The 21,373-nt window shown below is 43.1% G+C and overlaps 1 protein-coding gene across 1 annotated transcript in view; it reads left to right on the plus strand.

The window, feature by feature from the left end:
- The window catches only part of MCM10 (minichromosome maintenance 10 replication initiation factor), a 948,221-nt gene that overhangs the window by 435,324 nt on the left and 491,524 nt on the right, over positions 1 to 21,373 (plus strand). The window contains exon 12 of the mRNA XM_044087964.1: positions 2,513 to 2,610. Coding sequence (XP_043943899.1) covers positions 2,513 to 2,610 — 98 coding nt within the window. The remainder of the gene's footprint in view (positions 1 to 2,512; positions 2,611 to 21,373) is intronic.

A 21,373-nucleotide genomic window follows, 5' to 3' on the forward strand; every position in this document is an offset into this window, starting at 1 on the left:
AAAATATATACGAGTGATCAGTTCTGTAATGAATAGAAGGCTGAATGTCACTGTTCGCTGATTTTGAAAAGAGGGTCATGATGATTTTGAGGAAGTGATGGTGGTACGTCTTATGTAGTCCAGACTTTTGTTTCATTTTTCCTTCTTCTGCAAGCTAACATGTCAAACTCCTAGGATATAGATGTTAAAGTACAAGTCTGATTCAAAATGCCTGTAAAACAGAGTAATAGACAGATTATCCATTATATTTTGAAAAAGGATTGCAGAGGTTGTCCAAAAAATGTTTTATTACTTTTACATTGTTCAAAATTAAATATTTACTATATTATAATTGTAAATATTAATACTGATCTATGAACCTGTGAAAATTAAATACTTAAACAAAACAACTGCAACTTATTTGGTGTAATTTTTTTACTCTTCACTCAACAAAGCTACATCTATTTAATAATTTCCTACTAATGTATATGTATTACAATGTTCAACTTCCTCCAGTCTCTTTCACAGTCAGGGAAGGAAGTATAGTTGTACGAGAGTGCTCAGTGTAACCACAGGTATTGGAATATAGGGTTGCTGCTGTAGAACATTCCATAAAATGGGATTTGGCATGCTGTTTAGAAAAGCTGAAGCAAATCCTGTCTAACTTTAGAATTGATATCTACTATGTAATGTTTTGATAATATACAAATTATTGGGCCATGCAGCCTTAAGGAAGGTTACAGTGGTAGCTGCTATACTGGTGCAGTGAAGCAGTAAATCCTAATCATCAAAGTCTTGTTGCATGCGTCATAAATTAAATAATGGAAAGTGGCATTTTTCATAATTATTTGCAAATACTTATTAATAACTCCAGCTCTGTGTATCACACACTGACCACTTTACTGTGCATGCTTTGGAAATCATGACAGCTTGTAGATCCAAACATGTGCCTTGTTTTAGGTATGTGTTGGGACCAGTATTTATGGAAATTAGACTTAGAAAACACTGATGAGTACATTCATCTCAAGAGTATAGGGAAGTCTGTTGTTAAGACAGGTATACTTTTACAGTATGCACAGGAACCCTTCTTTCCTGACGACTATACTCTTCTTGGAAGAAAAGATAATAATGTCTACTATAGACTTCCATCTTCAGTTTGATGTGGAGGTTATGGGTCAGTTGGTCTTTTGATCATATTTTTGTGTTCAAAAAGTTTGGAATGTGATTAATATTCGATTCAAATTTTTAGGCTTTATTTAGCATGACTTAACATGGCGGTCTATTGTTTTTATATACAATTATGTTGAGAAGTAAATGAGGCTGCGTATTGTAAGTTTTGTTTTAATATAAAGTTTTATATTTTGATGCACTGGCTTACCATACCAGAGGTTATTATAAAATAGCATTTCCACTGTTACTACAACATATTTAAGAGTTTACAAGTGAACTAAAAACCTTTTGTAGATTGAACATCTGCATGGAAGCTTCTATTTCAGATTGTGGAAAATTGGCACTTAAAAGTGAGACATCTGTGGTATTCTGTTCAAAATTCTCTTGTTCTACTCTGTAAGCTCTGATTTTATTATGTCTAAAAAGCTTAAATGTTTAATTTTCACTATTAGCATTAATCTTTTGTAGACTTAACATATTTCCTCTCTAAATTGGGGTTATTGTTGTACCAGCAACGCTTTGTGGTATCAAGTTTTTCTTCATAGTTTTCTGAATTCTGTATATAATTTTTATTCAACTTTATTATAACCCTCAATTAATTTTGCTGTTTTGTACCAACCTGTATATTTGTAAAACAATAAAAATATTTTTGACTAAATGCAAAACCTGGTAAGAAATGTTCTGGTCTGACAACAAACACAGCAGATTTTATTTGATGGTATCAGCTGAAATGTAAGACTATTGGTTCAGACATTCAGAATAAAGAATAAAGTGTAAATTGTAAAGAAATGGAAGAGGACTGCATCAGTGCGTCACTGCAGAAGCTTAGGAGGGTGTGGCAGCTGTCCAGTGATTATAGCAGTAGACATCTCCATTCTCATGGCTGAGTATAGAACGCCATTAGTTGATTAGCCTGCAATGGAGTTGCTTTCTTTGCCGAACTGTGCTCCTGATAATATGTTGCTGTAGTAAACTCCTACAAGTACTGTCTTTAGAGTAATGGTTACAGATTGACATTCTTTCATTGTATTTTATAAAACTGTTCCTTGTTGGGAGCTGTTACTGCTGCCTTTGCGAGGACTTGGTCATATATCATTGTGTAGATTTTCATTGGATTCCTTATGGTTATGTAGCCTGCTAACTTCTTTCAGGTAAAAGGCTGAGTTGACACATTTCTCAAGTGTATATCATATCACAACTAGTGAATGATTATGGGAGCTGCTGTTTTTAAAGGCTTCAAAATGTGTTTCATAAGAGCATTTTTAATCCACTGTACCTTCAGGTGAATCTATAACATAATTTCTCTATTAGTGCTTATGTAATAGACTCTCATTTTTTGATAATTTTATTATCACTCTTTTAGGACAGCAGCTGTTCCAAAGAAGCCTACTCAAACAAAACTGGGTAACCTGTTTGTGCGAGGAGCAGATGCCATCCTTAAAGAAACAAAACAAAAAATAGGTAATCATTTGTAGTAAATCTGTAAAGATAATCAACCTTCATGTGATTGAATTCCATCTCTGCTCTTGTGATGTACATTAATTATTATGTATAAGATATTATAATAAAGAAGACAGTGCCTGTTTTCCACTGTGATGTTTTGTAGAAGGGCTGAAAGTGGGAGGAGGAAGAGTGCTTCAATGAGAACAGTAAGTGTTCATAATAGGGGCCACTTCTGCAGTAGTATTCATTACTTCAGGGATTTGACAATATCCTAGATGTCCAACTTTAGATTAACGTTGCAGGTGTTTTTTTTAGGGTATCCCTCTAACAGTAAATCCTCCCCATCTGATGTTGGTTTGATGTTCATTATATAGTTGGCTGTTCTCCCTTCATTACATCAGTTATGTTTGTACTTCGATGCATACAAGTCCTCTATATATCGGGGAACCTGCTTGTGAGTTTCAGATCAGAAAATAAGAATTCAGTTTAGCAACTTTATTACTAATCTTTTTGTGTACCCTTATCTCATTGAGACTTAATTGAACTGGACTTGGATAAATTTCTGAGGTCCATAAAGTCACTGGTAAAAATAAATAAATAAATAAAAAGTGCTAGCAGAAGGCAAATTCTACCCAAAGCTTTCCACTCCCAGTACTTGTTCATTCTTTGGGGGGGGGGGTTGACGTTGACATCCCACCACTAGCCCAGTGATCAGGGAGCCTCAGTCCTCACCACTGGCAACAGTGGGGGAAGTACACACTGGTGGATGACAAGTACACACACAGTAAAGTCCAATTTCCCTTAAGAGCACACAGAGACCACAGTCAGTCTGGAGCTGGTTTCACCCTCTTTCTTCATATCCCCAATAAGACTCCCCACTGAAACAGCTATGTTGTTGAGATCTCAGCTGACTGACCAAGCCAAGGCCTCCAGCACCCTCTGTCCGATCAGTGCTTTGTGTCCCTGCCCAAGTAGCTGACACAAACACACACTCTTTGAAGTTTGAGATCTGAAGTTGTTTTCATTTGGTCTTCAACCTGTGGGGCCCAGATCCGACACGGATCTGACTTAGCCAGCATCGGATCCAAGCTCCTCTCCTACCCATAATGCCCCTGTCACCCTCCTCCCCTCAGATCTCATTTGCCGCTTATTAGAGACAACAGTGTGGTTCAGCTCCTAGGTCCTTTTTAAAGTAAGGAATAAACATTTTGATGTCTTTCTATTATTTATTTATTTATTTCACATTTGTTAACCGGGTTGATCCATCTGGGCACAGGCCCAGTTTCAGTGGAGAAAAGCTCCAATACGAATAATTACAGTTTTATAGTAATAAGTTTCACAGAAAGTAACAAAAACAATGAACAATTTTTCAGTAGACATATAGTGAGACTGTACAAGAATAATACATAGTTTTTTACAGAAGTAGGATTCTCAAAATGAAACAAAACAAAGACAGTATAACAGTATGCATATATAAAGAGTGCACAGTTTTGATAAGTTTGAAACAAAAGAGAAAAAGAAAAAAATTGTGTAAACTAATAATATTTATATGATAAAAGTATGAGATAGAAAAAAATTATATATATATATATATATATATATATATATATATATATATATATATATATATATATATATATGATATTATACAAGTAACAATAGGCATGCTACATTCGTACTGATGGTGTAGTTGAATGGCCTTTTCTAGGTAGGGCAGAGGAAGCGACTTACAGCTTAAAAGTGGGAGAGACAAGTGCTTGGAATTGGGATTAGGTAGGATCCTGACAGGGGCATAATCAAGTTTTCTGGAGAAAGTGTTTTAGTTCTTTTTTGAAACTGTTAGTTTGTGTAATGCTACACAGATTGGTAGGAAGGTTGTTCCAGAATTTTGTAATGGAAAATTTATATAAGAGATTGCCAGTGTTCATTTTGGACCTATAAATATGAAGAGGGAATTTTTCAGCACTGCGTAAGGGACGAGACAGGGTGTAATAAGTGACTAGACTGGAGGGAGAGAGAGAGAGGGACAGGCAGTGGATTTATTGAGAAGGAAGTGGATTGCATGGCGTTGGGGTAATTTGAGATGATGAGAAAGTTCAAACCAGTGTAGTTTATTTAGAGCAAGGCAGTGGTGGGTAGGATTAGGTAAGTTTGTGCGAATTTTGCAATTTTATTGTAAGTTTGTTCGCGTTTGGAGAACAGGCAGTATCGAAGGTTGGTAAGAACTGGGGCTCCATAGAGGAGGCTAGGAAGTAGATAGACTTTGGCCAGGGAGAGTCTAAAGTCAGAGGAAAGGAATTATTTTTAGAGATATAGAAGACCATGTTTTTGATTAGTTTTTTTAATTGATTGCTGGATGTTAATTGATTGCTGGATGTGTAAGTCGAATTTTTGCTGATCGCAGTTGTCAATCCTAGTAAATTTGTGTGAGTTTCAACATTAATGATGATTTTATTTAGTGATGAGATGGAGAAGGAGAGCTTAAGGTGATCACTGGCCTTGGTGAGAAAGAGAATGAGTTTTTTTTTTTAAGGTTCAGGATAAGCTGATTTTCATTTAGCCAGCTTTCTACTGAAAGATTGTTGTGTGTGTGGCTGCAATTGTAAGATTGAGTGAGAGGATGTAATCAGAGTAGAGTTGTCTGCATGTTGTAGTAGGGTAGAGAGGGTAGTGGAAGAATGGAGGTCATTAGTAAAGATGTTAAAGAGAAGGGGTCCCAGGATAGAGCCCTGGGATATGCCAATGTGTATTGGTAGAAAAGTAAAACAAGAAGACTGCCATTTTACTGATTGTAGTCTATCTGAGAGATAGCTAAAAACCAAGAGAGTTGAGCTGGAAAGATTTAGGTTAGCCGGTTTGTAAAGAAGTTTGAGTGTGACACTGTGTCAAATGCTTTTGATAGGTCTAAGAACAGACATGAGACCAGTTTGTTGTTATCCTTAGTTTCAGAACTAGTGTGAGTAAAGGGTAGAAGGGCTGTAGAGGTACTCTTGATTTGGTCAAAATTCATGTTTGGTAGGAGTCAGGAGGTTATTTTGGGTGAGGAATTTCATTATCTGATTATGTACACATTTTTCAAGAATTTTGGACAGTGGGGAAATTAGAACAATGGGTCTATAGTTTGAGGGGTCATTGGAGTTGCCTGCTTTGTGAAGGGAGATCACGTAGAAAGACTTCCAGATATTCGGTACAGTGTCTTCTTTAATAGACTTATTAAAAAGTATTGTGACTGGGTAGGCAATAGTATTGGTTGCTAGTTTGAGAAAGTGCGGGGGTAGAGCGTCAGCAGAGGGAGAGCAAGGTTTAAGTTTAAGAAGGAGAGACTTTATGCAGGAGGTAGGGATAGAGTTGAGAGAGAAGCATGTTTTGTTATCTGTGGTTTGAGGTGGTGTTTTTTGGGGGGAGTTGTGGTTGGCAGTTGTTAGGTTGCTAAAGGTATCAATAAAAAAATGGTTAAGGAGGGAGGCAGTGTCTTGGTCTGAAAGGTTAGGGTAAGGGCTGGGAGTTTGAGGTTTACCAGGATGAAGGATTGAGAATTTTTTGGGGTTGGATTGATGAGTGGTTTGGGCACTGATGTAGAATAATTTCTTATTATCTATTTGTTTTTTGGTGGAGTTTCTTAGTTCTTTAAATAATTGGTGGTGAGTGGGGATTTGCTATTTGCTATGTTTTCCAGGCGGAGTCTCTTTTGTGCATTAGTGTACAGGTTTCTTTACTGAGCCAGGGGGCATAGTTTGATTGTATTCTTATTTTGCCAGAGGGTGCTAGTGAGTCGAGTATGCTAAGAAAGATGCAATTTAATTTAAGTACTGCATCATTGAGAGGAAGTGAGTGTAGGTTAGACCAGTTGATAGAACAAAGTCTATCATTAAGAATGGTAGGGTTGAAGTCAATAAGCTTACGACAGAATTTGTGTAGATGTGATTTATTTAGCTGAGGAGTATATGTTAGTATACACATGGGTAAGTGATCTCCCAGGACATCTGGGAGTGTTCGAGGGTTATGGTAGATCTGGGGGTTACTACACAGGATCCAGTTGAGTGTTGTGCCATTACTGGAGTTTTTGTTTAGTCTTGTGGGGGTAGTAATTAGCTGTGTAAAGCCAAGCAAGTTGATGCTTTGGTCGGGGGGGTGGTATCAAGGGTATTCCAATCAATGTTTACATCTCCTAGCAGGATAGTTTCATAGGCTATGTTTTGAGACACCCAGGAAAGTATGTTTTCAGTGATAGGGATGTTCTTACCTGGTGGGATATAGACTGAGGCAATAGCAAGCTTTTTGTGATTGTTTAGATGGCAATTTACGATTAGTACTTCTTCAGGGTAGAAGTTAGGTATTGTAACAGATAGGAGAGATAGGGTCAGGTGGTCAGAGTATAGGACTGCCACTCCTGCACCCTTTTTTGTGGTTCTGTCAAGTCTGTAGATATTATAGCCGGGGGGGGGTAGAATATCTGAGTTAGGGATTATGGGGTTCTTAGGTTGGCGTTCTGAAATATTTCCAAACCGGAGTTTCAGACCAAACAGAGTTACCCGTTGGGGAACATTTTGGTTTTCTTGCCTCAGTATTTACGGATGTCAGAAAAAGTGAATAACTGTATTGAAACAGATACCTCATAGGGATTACCATACCTTGTGTATACCTTGTTTAGGGCCTGAGCACGACGTTGTTGGTTGCCGCTCTTGTGCTAGGTTTAACAAACGCACTATTAAGAGGAGGTTAGACTGTGCCAGGTTAGTGTTTTGGAAGCGCTAATTATAAAATGCCGTCGGATGCTCCGGCTTAAGGACAAAACAGCGGCTTAGGGTTGATGAACCTTCTTTAGAAAGTGGAGCCAGAGGTTTTGCCAGGAGTTTCCATGGAGTCCCAGGCAGAAACTTTATTGTTACAGGATGTGCCTCCTCAGGAGGTAGGCCAGGCTGAGGGGGCTTCTCAGGTGACTGTTCTTCCCTCTCTTCCCAAGGTAGTTAGAGCCTCTCCTTCTGTTGCCAAAACTTCTTTGAGAGGTAAGCCTACTTCAGCTTCAGTGGGGGCTTCTCCTAGCATTTCGGGTTCTGTACCTAAGAAACATATGCTTAAAATGGCAGAAGATTTGATTACTATGATTAGAGGTTCTATGCCCCCGCCTGATAAGAGGCCTAGGGTGGAACCGGAGTTTGATAGTTTTGAACAGTGTTCAGAGGAGACTTGCAGGAGTATCCTACTTATTCTGATTCTGATGTGGATGATTCCACTCCTACAGCTTCTCCTCCTGAGGATTTCTCATTTTCAGAGACTCTGCATTCCATGAGGGAGCACTTTAAATGGGAAGGCCAGGATTACTCTGATTCCAGGAAAAGGCTTAGGGAATTCTTGTTTTACCCCAGCATAGGCCCTTAGCTATTCCTCCTGTGTTGAATGTGGTGGAAGATGTTTTTGCAGAGGCTTCCCTGAACCCTGACTCTTTGCCTCCTGCTCCTGTTAAGCCTGATAGGTATTATAGGGTGCCCGAAGCTCATAAGTATTTGTTTAAGAGTCCTAGGGCGGACCCAGAAACTATTTCTCAAGGGCCTAAAGGTGTTAAAGCTTCTGTGATTAAAAATCCTGTTCCCACTGATAAAGAGGCAAGGGCTTTGGATGGTGGGGAAAGAAAGTGTACACTTCTTCCACTCTAGCCATGAGAGCATTGAATTGTCAGTTTCACATGTTAAAATATCAGAATTATCTCCTTTCACAATTGAAATCTAAGGTGGATGCTTTGGCGGAAGGTATTGAGTGTAAAGAGTTGCTGGATTTGGTTCATGTGTCTGAACAAGTGGGTAAGCATTCTTTGCAATGTGGTTTTGATGCTGTACAGGCCTCCTCGAGGGTGGCTGCTACTAGTTCGGTTCTTCGCAGGCATGCCTGGTTGAAGGATCAGAATTTAGCTGAGCATGTTAAGACAAGGATTTTGGATGCTCCTTTACAGTCTGATGTGTTGTTTGGATCGCCTGTGGAAGCAGTTTTAAAGAAAATGGAGGACAAAGCTAAGTCTATGCAAACTGTTAAAGATTTTTTGCAGGTGCAGCCACCGGGTTTAGTAGAAATTGGCCTGCTAAGGGGTGGACATATCCTGCTTATGATTCCCAGTCTAGGGGTAGGTCTAGACGTGGTAGGGGCAGGGCTCAAGGTTCTTTTAGGCCTAGAACAGGAATTCACCTGCTCAGACTTCTGGTGAGGGCAAACAGACCCAATGACCTGTCTTTTCAGCTGCCAGTAGATTCCCGTCTGGCAGCCCTTTGGGAGAAGAAGACTGTCTCTTTTCAAAAAATTGGGATTTAATTACTCAAGACAAATGGGTGTTGGATATCATTCACCACGGTTACAGATTTTATTTCCATACAATGCCCCTTTCAAAGGCATGCCAGACGCTCTCCTCCACAAAGAAAAAGGCTCACAAGCAAGTTTCTCAGTTACTCCAGATAGGGGCCATTCAGCCAGTCCCTGTATCAGAAAGGGGCCTAGGATTTTATTCTCCTGTTCCTAGTACCAAAGAAGGGGACACACGGAGACCAATTTTGGATTTATCTCCTCAACACTTTCCTGGACATTCCCAAGTTCAAGATGTTGACGTTACAACAGCTTTTACCTCTGCTGGGCAAAGATCACTGGATGGTAACTTTAGATCTCAAGGAAGCTTACCTTCATGTGCCTATAAGGCTAAGTTGCAGGAAGTATCTCTTGTTTTCAACTGGAAATTCTCATTATCAGTTCTCTGCATTGCCTATCTACTGCGCCCAGGTATTCACAAAGGTTCTGGCTCCAGTGATAGCTTACTTCAGGCTTCACATTCAAATCTATCCTGCCTGATTCTGGCTCAAGAAAAGGAAGACCTTCTACAGCATCTGGAACATGTTATAGCAGTGCTAAGATGCCTAAAGTCCAGTCTAGTACCCTCTCAAGACATGTGCTTTCTGGGTGTGAGACTGAATACAGCAGCCCAGATGGCCTTTTAACCGCGGACAAACAAAAGAGTCTATCACTTTACTTCCATCAACTATCTCATCAGTCCGTGCTGACTGCAAGGACAGTCCTTCAAGCATTAGGGTTCATGGCACCAAACTGCATATGAGGAAGCTACAATGGTATCTCAAAATGTATGGACACAGCACTGCCAGGATTTGGACACTGTCATTCAAATAATACCTTGCCTTCAAAAAGAATTTTGTGGTGGCTCAGAAATGTCACTAAACAAAAAGACTCTCTCTGACTGTGCCAGAGGCGAGGGTTTTTTACGTCTTGACAGCTGGGACATTGCTTGGGGAGCTCATCTAAATGGAAAGTGGATACAAGACAGACTACAGCATCTACATATCAACATGAAGGAGATGTTAGCAGTCCAGTTTGCATTAATGGCTTTCAAGGAGTTACTTCTTCCAGGGCAGGTGTTGATTCTAACAGACAACACAACTGTCATGTGGTACATCAACAAGCAAGGGGAACACATTCTTATCCTCTATGCAGGCAAGCAATGATTTTATGGGAGACTGCGCTAAGCTTGCACCAACTCTTCAGGCAAGGTTTCTGCCGAGCACAGAACTCCTTAGCAGATGTGTTAAAACGGACAATGATCCCCCCGGTAAGCAGACAAATCATGGATCCCCACGTGGAAACTGGATCTTCATGTATTTCAAAAATTGACAGTGTCATGGGGAACTCCAGACATAGATCTGTTCGCTTCTCCACTAAACCACCAGCTGCCACAGTATTGCACAAATTCAGTTGGAAAAACCTTCATGTGTATGCCTTTCCTCCTCTGCCTCTTCTTCCAAAGGTACTATTAAAGGTCAGACAAGACAGGCCAAGGATGATTTTGATAGCTCCAGATTGCAACACTGGTACCCACTACTCTGATTCCTCATCTGTTATCTCAGAAGGATGGTCATCTGCTCAATGTCAAGCTTCACTCTCTTCATCTAACAGCCTGGCATATTCTGTGTTGAAACACAGCAGGTCTCAACTTCCTTTAAATGTGATTATGGAAGCTAGAAGACCTAGTACAAGGAAAGAAAAATGGAAGAGATTTTTATTTTAGAATTTGCAGGTTTCTGAGCCTAATTTGAGTGTGGCTCTTCAATACCTTACTGAGTTATTGGACAAAGGTTTGTCCTTCTCTTCCATTAAGATTCATGCTGCAGCAATTTCAGCTCACTATGATTGACCATTGTTTATCCTTTGTTCAAGCAGTTTCTTAGAGGGCAAAGAATATAAGACCCCCATAGAGCTCCTACTCCTGCTTGGGATCTCAATTTTGTGTTCTGCTGAATTGAAATACTTGTCATGGAAGACTGCTTTTCTGTTGGCTATTACTTCTGCAAGAAGGGTGTCTGAGTTGCAGGCCCTTATGCTTATGCAGTAGAGCCATTTTTGATTTTCCATAAGGTGGTTTCTAGTGTGGCTTTAAACCAAACTATTCAAAAGATTTTGCACACTTTAGATGTACACAGGCAATTGCGTTATTATTTAAGCAGGACTAAGGATTTTAGGCAGTCTCAGCAGTTGTTTGTTTCTTTTGCTTTGAATTCACAGGGCAAGCCTGTGTCAAAACAAACTATTTCTAGGTGGATTGGCTTTTGCATTGCATTTTGTTATTCCCATCATGGCAAGGAGATTCCAGCTGGGATTAGGCCTCATTCCACTAGGGCTACTGCCACTTCAACAGCATTTCTAAGGGGTGGCAACTAAGGATATTTTGGAAGCAGCTACTTGGAGTTCAGTGCATACTTTCTCTAAGCATTATCACCTGCCTATCTACTCTAAGTCTAGGGCTGGTTTTGCCACAGCTGTTTTGCAAGGCATGTTGTCAGCTCCTGCTTCTTTATGATTTGCCAGCCTCCCTTACCTCTGCTTTGGGATTCAACCCGTACCTTAAGGACTGCAGCAATGGGGAACGAAGAACATAGTACAGTTTTGTATCTACCATAAATGTAGATGTTCGAGGATCCCATTGCTGCAGTCCAATTTATCCTCCTTCCCTCTGTGTTTAGGGGTGGTTGTGTAGATGAGGTTACATGCTTATATTTTTTGTATATATTCTTGTATATATTGTACATATTTTTGGTGCAGGTATTTTGGGCTTTGTCTTTTTAGGGTCTTCTGACATCTGGGGCAAGAAAAGACTGAGGATATGACGTCGGTCATGCGCGTAGTACCCTGGATACTACCGTCAGCCTAATAATGCGCCTCTGACCGACGCCAGCCTTATACTCTGGCTGGATGCGGACTATACCCAATAGTAAGGACTGCAGCAATGGGATCCTCGAACATCTACATTTATGGTAGGTACAAAACTGTACTTTTTAGCCAGGTTAATGATGGTGCTAGTAGGTGAGGGGAATAATTTGAGATCCAAGCATGTAAGTCAGTCACTTTATTCATTAGGCTTTGTACGTTGATGGCTAGAATAGAGAGGTTCTTGGGAGAATGAGGGGGTAGGGATACTGGAAGATGGGGATGCTTTGTTGGTGGGAGTAGTGGTTAGTAGTGCTAGGCTGTGGATTTTTTGAGCAGAAACTGGGTGTGGTATAGATGGCCCTGGGTTAAGGTCGATGTCACCTGCTAGCAAGAGGATGGTAACTGATGGGTTGGGTTTGGGAGCAAAGGACTTATGAGTAAGATGTTTAGGTTTAGGTCTAGCAATGAGTATGGGGGTAGTTGGAATATTTTGCATTGAAACAGGTGAGTAATTGAGGTGTTGTGAAGTGAGGGAAAGATGGTAAATGAAGTTGAGGTAAACTGGTTATTATTGTAGTAGGATATTGTGGGTGTTGGCTTGCAATCATAGAAGTTGGTGTGATAAGATGTAAGGGAGGTGAGCAGTAGTAGTAGTAGGGAAGTTACTATCAAATTTAGGATCATGGCTAGATATGGGTTGGGTGAAGGGTTGAATGATATTGGAGGTGAAACGACAGGGGAGTGTTGTAAATGTGTAGAGTAGGGAGAATGAGAGGTTAATGAGTGGGGAGCTGTTTAGGGTGTGGGAGGAGAGAAGAGTTTCTGGGAGAGGTGTGTAGGTGGAGGTTGATTGGATAATTAGTATGAGGGCAGGAGATGCGTAAAGTATAAGTTTTGTGTAAGTGGGGGAATGCGGGAATTGGGGGTAGGGTAGGGGAGTGGCCTGAGCCCAAGTGGAGCGAGGGCGAACTGAGCAGGTTGTACATAGTCCTTATTTGCGGGAGCCTTAAAAAAACTATCATTAAGTTACATTACTAGTGCGAATAGATTACAACTAAATGTTTACTTGTGTGATAAATAGTAACCTCTAACAACAGCAAATGCAGTCTATTATACTGTGGTGAGTCACGGAAACCCTAGTTAATAGTTAAAATGGGACCGTAACAGTGTCTGTGGAAGCTGATAGTAAAAGCAAGTTACTCTGCCGTAATAGAACAAGGGGATCAGCTGTTAGCCACAGTTAAGAGAGGAGAGAAGTTAAATTTATTAACATTAATGACTGCAGTAAAAAGGCATCTTGTCTGCTCAGGAGATGTAGTCAGTGGCTTAGCAGATAGAAGGGGGGTAAGAGTAAGCTGACGTCCTGGTGATGTTCAGTAATTGAAGAAAGGGTCTTAATTCTTAATTAACAGAAATAAAACAGGAGACATATGTTAGTTTAACATGGGCAGTTGACGTGTCAAGGTACAGCAATGACTTTTGCCAACAAGCAGCATCTTTATTGCACTGTCTGGGAGACTTGTAGGGCTGTGCAGATAACACCTTGAAAGTAGTTATAGGAGCTTTACAAAAAAAAAAAAAAAAACACAAATGCAGTAATAAACCCGACATCAATGCTAGCAAATCACCGGTAATGCATGTGCGACAGTAAGTAAAAGAAAAGGCTACAAAGATTTATCTCTTTTCTTCTATGTTCAGGTGTCTGTGTGTCTCTTCTTCACTTTACCCTACCCTGTATCCCTGTGTGCTTCTCATCGGTTTTCAAAAAACAAAAAACAAAAAAGCTCTCGTTTCCTTCCCCCTTTCTCTGTCTTGTGTGTGAGTGAGTGTAGTGTGCCATGGCCGAACCACCCAACCTGGGTTTCAGGAAATGTACCGTGTGTGGCCATAAGCTTCCCCCTTTTGATGACCACACTCTGTGCGCTGTTTGTCTGGGTGTTGAGCACCTAGATTCCTGCTGCTCGATCTGCAAGGGTTTCAGTCCTCACTCCTTGATCAACAGGAGGAATAAGCAGATTCTTAAGGACCTTCTTCCTTCAGAGGCTTCTCCTTCTTCCTCTGCCCCAGCTTCTGGGACTCAACCACCCACCAAGAAATCCAGGGACTAGGAAGTGGTCCCGTGACCACTCTTCCTTGGTCAAGCCCCCGGCGAAATAATGTCCGGATCTGACCCGTGGCTCTTCTCGACTTCGGTCTCCCCACTTCTCACTGGAGCTGGAGACTACCCAAACTTGGTCCCCCCTCCCTGCCTCCCCTCGGCGCCACTCCAGGCTCGGGTTGGTGGCTTCTTCATCCAGTCTTCTCGGAGCCTTTCTGAAGCCGAGGTGGACAGGATGATGCAAAAGTTTATTTGGCCCCAGATTCATTTCTGAGTCTTGCCTGCTCCTTCCACCTCTGGGACTTTGAGCATGCAGTCAGTTTTCCTTCCCGTTGCTCCTTTTCCGTTCTAACCTCTGGTTTCGGAGTCTTTGGGTCCAAGGTTTCCTGGTGTCGAGGGATTAGCCCTGGTGGTTCCAGGTACCTGGATGCCAACCATTTCCCTGAGTGCTTCTGCTCTGATATTTTCGGAGCCAGCCGACTCTTGGAGATCTAGACTTGGCGTTGGATCTGAGGGGATGGCATCAACTTTGAGGTTTCTGGAGTTGGCCCTTCCTATCGGAGTTTCAAAACCTGGAGGTTCAGCTCTGGCTCACCTCTTGGTGTAGAGGGAGGCGGATCCGGTCCTGGTCATCCCTGCTTCGGGGGTTCGTTCGCCCTCTGTTTTCGATGTGGTGAAGAGGGTCCTCTGCTCCTTCAAGACCCTAGACACTGTCATCCTCGGAGTCTGTCCTGGCTCCCTCTTTTTCTAGTCTGGAGTCTGCCATCCTGCCCCCTCAAGGACAGCCTATTGCCCCAGGAGGTTCCTTCTCCAGGAACTCCCCAAGGTGTCTTGAGTCCTCCCCATAAATCCCCCCTGAGGAGCTCCCTCAGAAACACACGTGCAAGAGGACGCACTTGAACTCCTCACTGTAGTCCCACACAGAAGATACCGACTTGGAGGAAGGGGAGGGTTCCCTTCGATCACCCCCTATGGATGTCTCCAATCCTCCACCAACATGGAGGGTGGCCTACCCAAAAGCCCAACCCAGATGAGTCAGTGTTCCTTGAGGCATTTGGCACAGGACCCTCTTCCTCCTGGTGTCCTCTCCCATGGATCCCCTTGTGGATTTAATTTCATCCAGGCCATGGAAGGAACCGGATACAGTTGAGTCATATCCCCAATCTCCCAGATAAAATAATCCGTGCTCCACCGAATAGGCAGCATTGGTTGAAGGGATCCCTGGTCGATGCCATGGTGGTTGTGGTGGCCACCAAGAAAGAGTTTGCTCAGTAGAGCTCTATGGTCCATCCTCCAGACCGGGAGTCTCGGACTATGGCCCATTTTTTGAAGCAGGCTTACAATTCAGCTATGTTTGTCTTACATGTGCTGAACTACATGGCACACGTTATCAGACTGCAGCGGGACCTGTTCAAAGAGGTCGCTGAGTCTGGCCCAGAGTCCATGTCGGCAGAGGAGAAAAGGGTGTTCTTCCTTATGGCCACCCTTACCTTGGTACTGAATACTTCCATGAGTCTGCCATCACACGCTACTGAAGGTGGCTCTAGGGCTGCCGGAACAGGTGTAAGTATCAGGCGTCGCACCTGGGTCTGACTTTGTGCTTTCTCTGAGCCCTTCAAGGCATCGTTTACGAATGCCCCGTATAACGGTTTCACTCTTTTTGGTACTGTTTGAGACACCTTAGTCTATAGTGAGAAGGACAGGAAGACTTTGTTTGCCCTCGGGATACACTTCTCCACCTTGCAATTATCCTTCTCTAGTAATCAGTGTGGGGTGAAGATGTGGTTCCGAAAATCTCAAGGCTCTTCCCACGGCTCTCAGGAATCACCTTCTCCCAGAGGCAGAGGGGGATACAACAGACACCGCCCTTGTGGCAGAGGGGGCCTGAGGGACCAAGTGTCTCGGGATCTCTTCCCAGACAGACCCTCAGAGCAGTCCTGAAGGGTTCCCCTACTGCTCGTCTCTGGAGGCAATCAGGGGACGTCTGTCTCTGCACTCAGCCTGGAAGTCCATCACCGGCAATCGTTGGGTTTTGCAGATAATATCCAGAGGATACTCCATCCCTTTTCTTCAACCCTAATTCCCTCCCTAACATATCCTGGATGTCCCACCAGCTCAACGGGAGCAGGCAGCAGTAGAAATTTCCACGCTGCTCGAAAAGCGAGTCATCCAGCCCATCCGCCCAGACCAATCGCCATCAGGCATCTATTCCAGGTTCTTTTTAGTGCCAAAGAAAATGGGGGACTTAAGACCCATCCTGGATCTTTCAACACTGAACTTGTCGATTGCCAAGACAAAATTCCGGATGGTCACCCTTCAGTCCATTCTGCCCTTCCTGCAGATAAATGACTGAATGTGCTTGGTGGACCTCCAAGGTGCTTACTATCACATCAAGATTAGCAGGCACACACAGAGATTCCTCTGCTTCCGTCTGGGAGCCATTCATTTTCACTTCAGAGCGCTCCACTGTGGGCTCACCACCGCCCCCTTTGTGTTCACCAAAGTGATGTTGGTAGTAGTTTCTCACCTGCGGCTGCAGGGGGTTCAGGTCTTCCCCTACCTGGACGATTGTCTCCTTTCTGTTCCCTCCAGGGATTGACTGTGTCAAACCACGGATCTTCTCCTCAAGACCGCTCATTATCTGGGCATAACCATAAATCTCAACAAATTCCAACTGGCTCCAGTGCAGGTTCTCGATTTCATTGAGGCTCATATAGACACCATCCAGGGCAAGGTGTTTCTACCTCCGGACAGACTACTATTTCTTTGACATCATGTCTCTTACATCTTTCAAGCCAAACGTCCCCCAGATGATTCATTTCAGGTGTTGGGGTCCATGGCAGCCATGATCACTCTCATTGCAACGGCACGTCTTCATATGAGAGTCCTTCAGTGGACTCTGGCAGTTCAGTGGTCCTTGCTAGACCTTCCCTTCTCACATCCAGTTCAGTCGTCTCGGGTTTCCAAGGATTCTCTTCTTTGGTGGCATCACTCCCTGGACCTTTTTCTGGGTCTTGCATTCGTTCTTCCCTCTCCCTATGATCACGGTGACCATGGAGGGCCTCCCTGCTCAGTTGGGGGGGGCCATTGCATGGGAAGGACGGTCCAAGGCACGTGGTCTTCCCTGGAGACCCATCTGCATATCAGTGTCCTAGAGATGAGGGCAGTGCTTTTGGCACTACCAGCTCTACATGCTTATCTTCCTCAGGGGACTATTGCCGTTCAGATGGACAATATGTCAGTAGTCTGGTACATCAACAAACGGGGGGGGACCAGATCTTATCCCCTTTGTCGCAAAGCCATAAGATTGTGGGAGTGAAAGATCTCCGGCCATTTTCTGGTGGCAACGCAGTTTCCGGGGAGGTCCAACATACTGGTGGACAGGCTCAGCAGATCTATTCTGATGCCTTACGAGTGGTGTCTGAATCCATCAGTAGCAGAGCAGATCTTTCTAAAGTGGTGTCAGCCTTGCTGTGATCTCTTTGTCTCTCCTTCCAATGCGAAGTGCAGCGAGTGTTTCGCTCTGAACCCCCATCCAAGGAAGCCCCCCCCCCCCCAGAGATGCTCTAGTTCATGCTTGGCTCTCCGGTGTACTATATGCTTACCCTCCGCTGCCTCTGATATCCAAGCTCATTCAGAAAGCTCAATGGCTGCGGAGTTTAGTGATCCTCATTGCCCCTTTCTGACCTCGCCAAGTTTGGTTCCCCTCTCTATGGTCTCATGCAGTGTGTCCACCTTGGACACTAGATCCTGTTCCGGATCTGATTACACATCCCTCAGAGATTCCCTACCCAGACTTAGTCAGCCTGAAGCTCACAGCTTGGGTGCTCCAGTTCCCTTGATAGTTAAGACTCCCGGGCTGTCTTCTCCCCTTAAGAAGATTTTGGTAGCGGCTCACAAATCTTCTCCCACAAAGGTTTACTTGAGTAAATGAAAGCATTTCTTGATCTGGGCTTGTCAGCATGATCTGGATCCTTTTACTCCATCATTTCCGGTCATTTTGCAGTTTTTGGTGGATATTTTTAATCATGGTTAAAGCTTCTCTACGTTGAAGGTACAGTTGGCAGCGATCTCTAATGTTCACATAGGCTTGAATTCAGCTTCTTTGGCTTTGTCCAAGCTTTGTAAGGCCTTTTTGAAAGGTACCTTTCTACTTAGGCCTCCAGGTAAGGACCCAACGCCCCCTTGGGATCTCACCTTGCTGCTGCAGGCTCTGTCTTCTCCCCCCTTCGAACCAGCGGCTATGGTTGAGTTGCAGTTTCTGTCTTGGAAAATGGCCTTTTTGGTTGCAATTACCTCAGCCAAGAGAGTTTCTGAGATCCAAGCCTTATCTGTCAAGCCATCTTATATGGTATTTCATAAAGACAGGGTATCCCTGTGGACTAATCCGTCATTTCTTCCGAAAGTGGTATCAGAGTCTAATATTAACCAGGTCATCAATCTGACAGCTTTCTTTCCAAATTTCCAGAATAAAGGACAGTACAAATTGCACTTGCTTGATGTTCACAGACAGCTGCATTTCTATTTGCATGGAACAAAATCCTTCCGTAAGTCTGATCAACGTTTTGTTTCCTTTACTAAACCCTTCTTGGGAAAGCATGTCTCTAAAGTAACTATTGCTTGATGGATTTCTGAATGCATTTTGTTGGTCTATCAAGCCAAAGGGTTATCTTTACAGGGTATGTCCAGGCACATTCTACCAGGTCTTTTGCTACATCTTTGGCTTTTTGGTCCATGGTTTCTTTAGATATCTGCTCTGCAGCTACCTGGGCGTCATCACACACATTTATTTCCCATTATACATTGGGCCTTCTTTCCAGGGGCAGGGCATCCATTGGCTGAGCCTTGCTTCGGAACATTCTTCCAAGAGGACCTCCCAGGGTTTATCGGTAGCTGGGGACTCTGTCCCACAGGTTGAAGACCAAATGAAAACAACTTCAGATAAAAAAGTTATGTCCCTACCATAACATTCCATCTGAATTGTTGCTTTTCATTTGACTTCAACTGTCTCTGCCTCCTTCCCCCTGCTTCGTGTGGGCTGTGTAGTCGACTGGATGGAGGAGTCATAGCCTCTCTGTTCCGTTAGTCTTTTTCTTGACAAGTTTTATGGGTAATGCCAGGTTTATAGGCATATGGTCTAGGTTGGGGTGCTGCTGTTCAGCAGCAAACTTGATCTGAGGGGAGACGGGGGCATTATGGGTAGGGGAGGAGCTTGGATCCGATGCTGGAGTATGCGGCCAAGTCGGATCCTGGATCCGGGCCCCACAGACTGAAGACAAATGAAAAGCAACAACTCAAATGGAATGTTATGTTAAGTACATAACTTTTTTATGCGCGCACAAACACACACACACCTGGGAAAGGCTGGCATAGGTTTAATAGCTATGCCCTCTTCTCCCCAGACCATAAGGTAGTTTCCCCTGCCACCAGTCACTTCTTATCAACTACTTTAAATCCCTTAACAAAGGTTGTCCAATCTTACTGTGTAATAATACTATTAATCCAAATGTTAGGTTGACCCAAGAGCAAGGCTATTAGGAGTGGCCCACAGTGCCATCAAATAAGTATCGAAGTACTCTCAGAACTAAAGTATGTCTCACAAATATCAGCCATAATGAAAGGTTTACAGTTATTCAGGTCTATTTAAGTGAGAAAAAAACTAGACTCTTTTCTGCAGGCAAGCCATTCAGTCGATGTTGACATCTGGTGTCCCGATAAAAAAAGAGGAAACAGGTCTACCTCAGAAATTTAAAGTATATGAGAATACAGGCACAGAGCACAAGGCCCTATGGAGGCCACTTCCCCCAAAGAGGAATCCTTGCCTGTCTCGACCACCCTGGAGGCAAACATTGTTTCCTGGCACTAGCTGCCTCGTGTTATGTTATACAAGGCTTATAGGAATCTGCTGTACTGTCCAAGTTACCCTGTGCCATGATGGATATCTGCACTCCTTGGGTGGTAACATCTCCTCTTATATTACTAGAGAGAGTGAGAGAGAAGCTCGGCATTACTCATGGTTAATTTCTGTAAGGGATTATTTGGTAGGACTCCCATTTCAGGTGGCCGAGGTACAGCCACTCATCAGCAGGAAGTAACCCTATCCATAATCTTCAAGCCTCACAGTACAGCCACCGTGATCATGGTTTTGGTTACAAAAGATCAGAAGTCCCATTACCTCAAAAGAAAATAAGTGAATTTCCCTCTTGTTTTTCATCAAATTCAGACTTTTCCCATTCCCAGTGGGTTATCAAACTAACCCTCAATAGAAAACTCATTGGGTCTTGGTCTGCTACCAAATGCTTGAGTAGCCTGAACTTTTCTTTAGTTAACTGAAGGCCAGTCTTGTCTCATCTCACCGAGATGAAGACATGCAATACGAGGCACAACAACTCCCCTATGGAGTAATTTCTGAATTTAATGTTCCAGAGAGGAAATTAGCCTACAAACTGGCCCACAAACACACACTCTCATGACAAGAGGTCCTTTTTGAAGCCTGCAGCCCCCCTTTGGTGGTGCCTCCTATGACCACCTCATTGACTTGGGCATTAGTAGGTCATGGCAATAGACCGACACTTACAAATTTGTGTTCTGGATGCCAGACAAAATTTTGAGGCCATCAAAGGGTAGACAGTTTTGCTCCAAAAGTACCTTGGTTAATTTTGCTGGTGGGTCAGCTGCAACAGAGAAAAAGAGAGCTGATAGAAGACACTGCAACTGTTTATCTGCCCACCTGCCCAGCAAAGAGTCACAAGCTTTGGAGAGATTAGAAAAACTGGAGCATGCTTCAGGAACTTTTCCTGTCAGGGCCTTGAACAGCAGTGCAGACATGAACCAGTTTCAGAGAGAGTTAGTACAACAGGAGATAGTATCTTTGAAAAGACCACCTACTCAAGATTTCAAGAAATAGCGATCAACTTGAGTACAATGTGTTCAACCTTTTCAGTTGCTTCATACGACTGATGCATAATGCAGCTGAGGGTCAGCTTGGGCAGCAGGATCTGGCATTGCTATAAGACATCTTGCCTGACTTCACTTTTCTGACTTTGAAGACTTTAAATTGCCCCTTGCAAACACTTCATATGATGGATCTTCTTTGTTTGGTCCTTCTTTTAAAGAGAGGATTCAGAAGTGAGCAGGATCCCATCAGTGTCAAACATGAGACCCCACAATGATCAATACAATAGGATGTATCTCCCAGAGACTGCCACTTCTCTGAAACTAGCTTCCAGTTCACGTGAAACAGAGCTTCCCTGACCCTCTTCAAACACAGCATAGATCAATGGATTGGTGCTGCATATTCATTCCTGGTCTGGTGTCCATGTTCCTTCTGGACAGAGGAAGTCATTAATTAACTACTGTAGCCCCTTACCTCTGCAAACTTCACTCAGCTAACCACCAACAATTGGGGAAACTCAGGATAAATATGTCTAGCCTAGTAACCTTCTATGAACCTATGAAACAGAAGAGGTCCATATCCATATCATTTCAACA

The sequence above is a fragment of the Protopterus annectens genome, chromosome 11.part0 (assembly GCF_019279795.1).
Source record: "Protopterus annectens isolate FY-2018-M chromosome 11.part0, PAN1.0, whole genome shotgun sequence".
Lineage (NCBI taxonomy): Eukaryota > Metazoa > Chordata > Ceratodontiformes > Protopteridae > Protopterus > Protopterus annectens.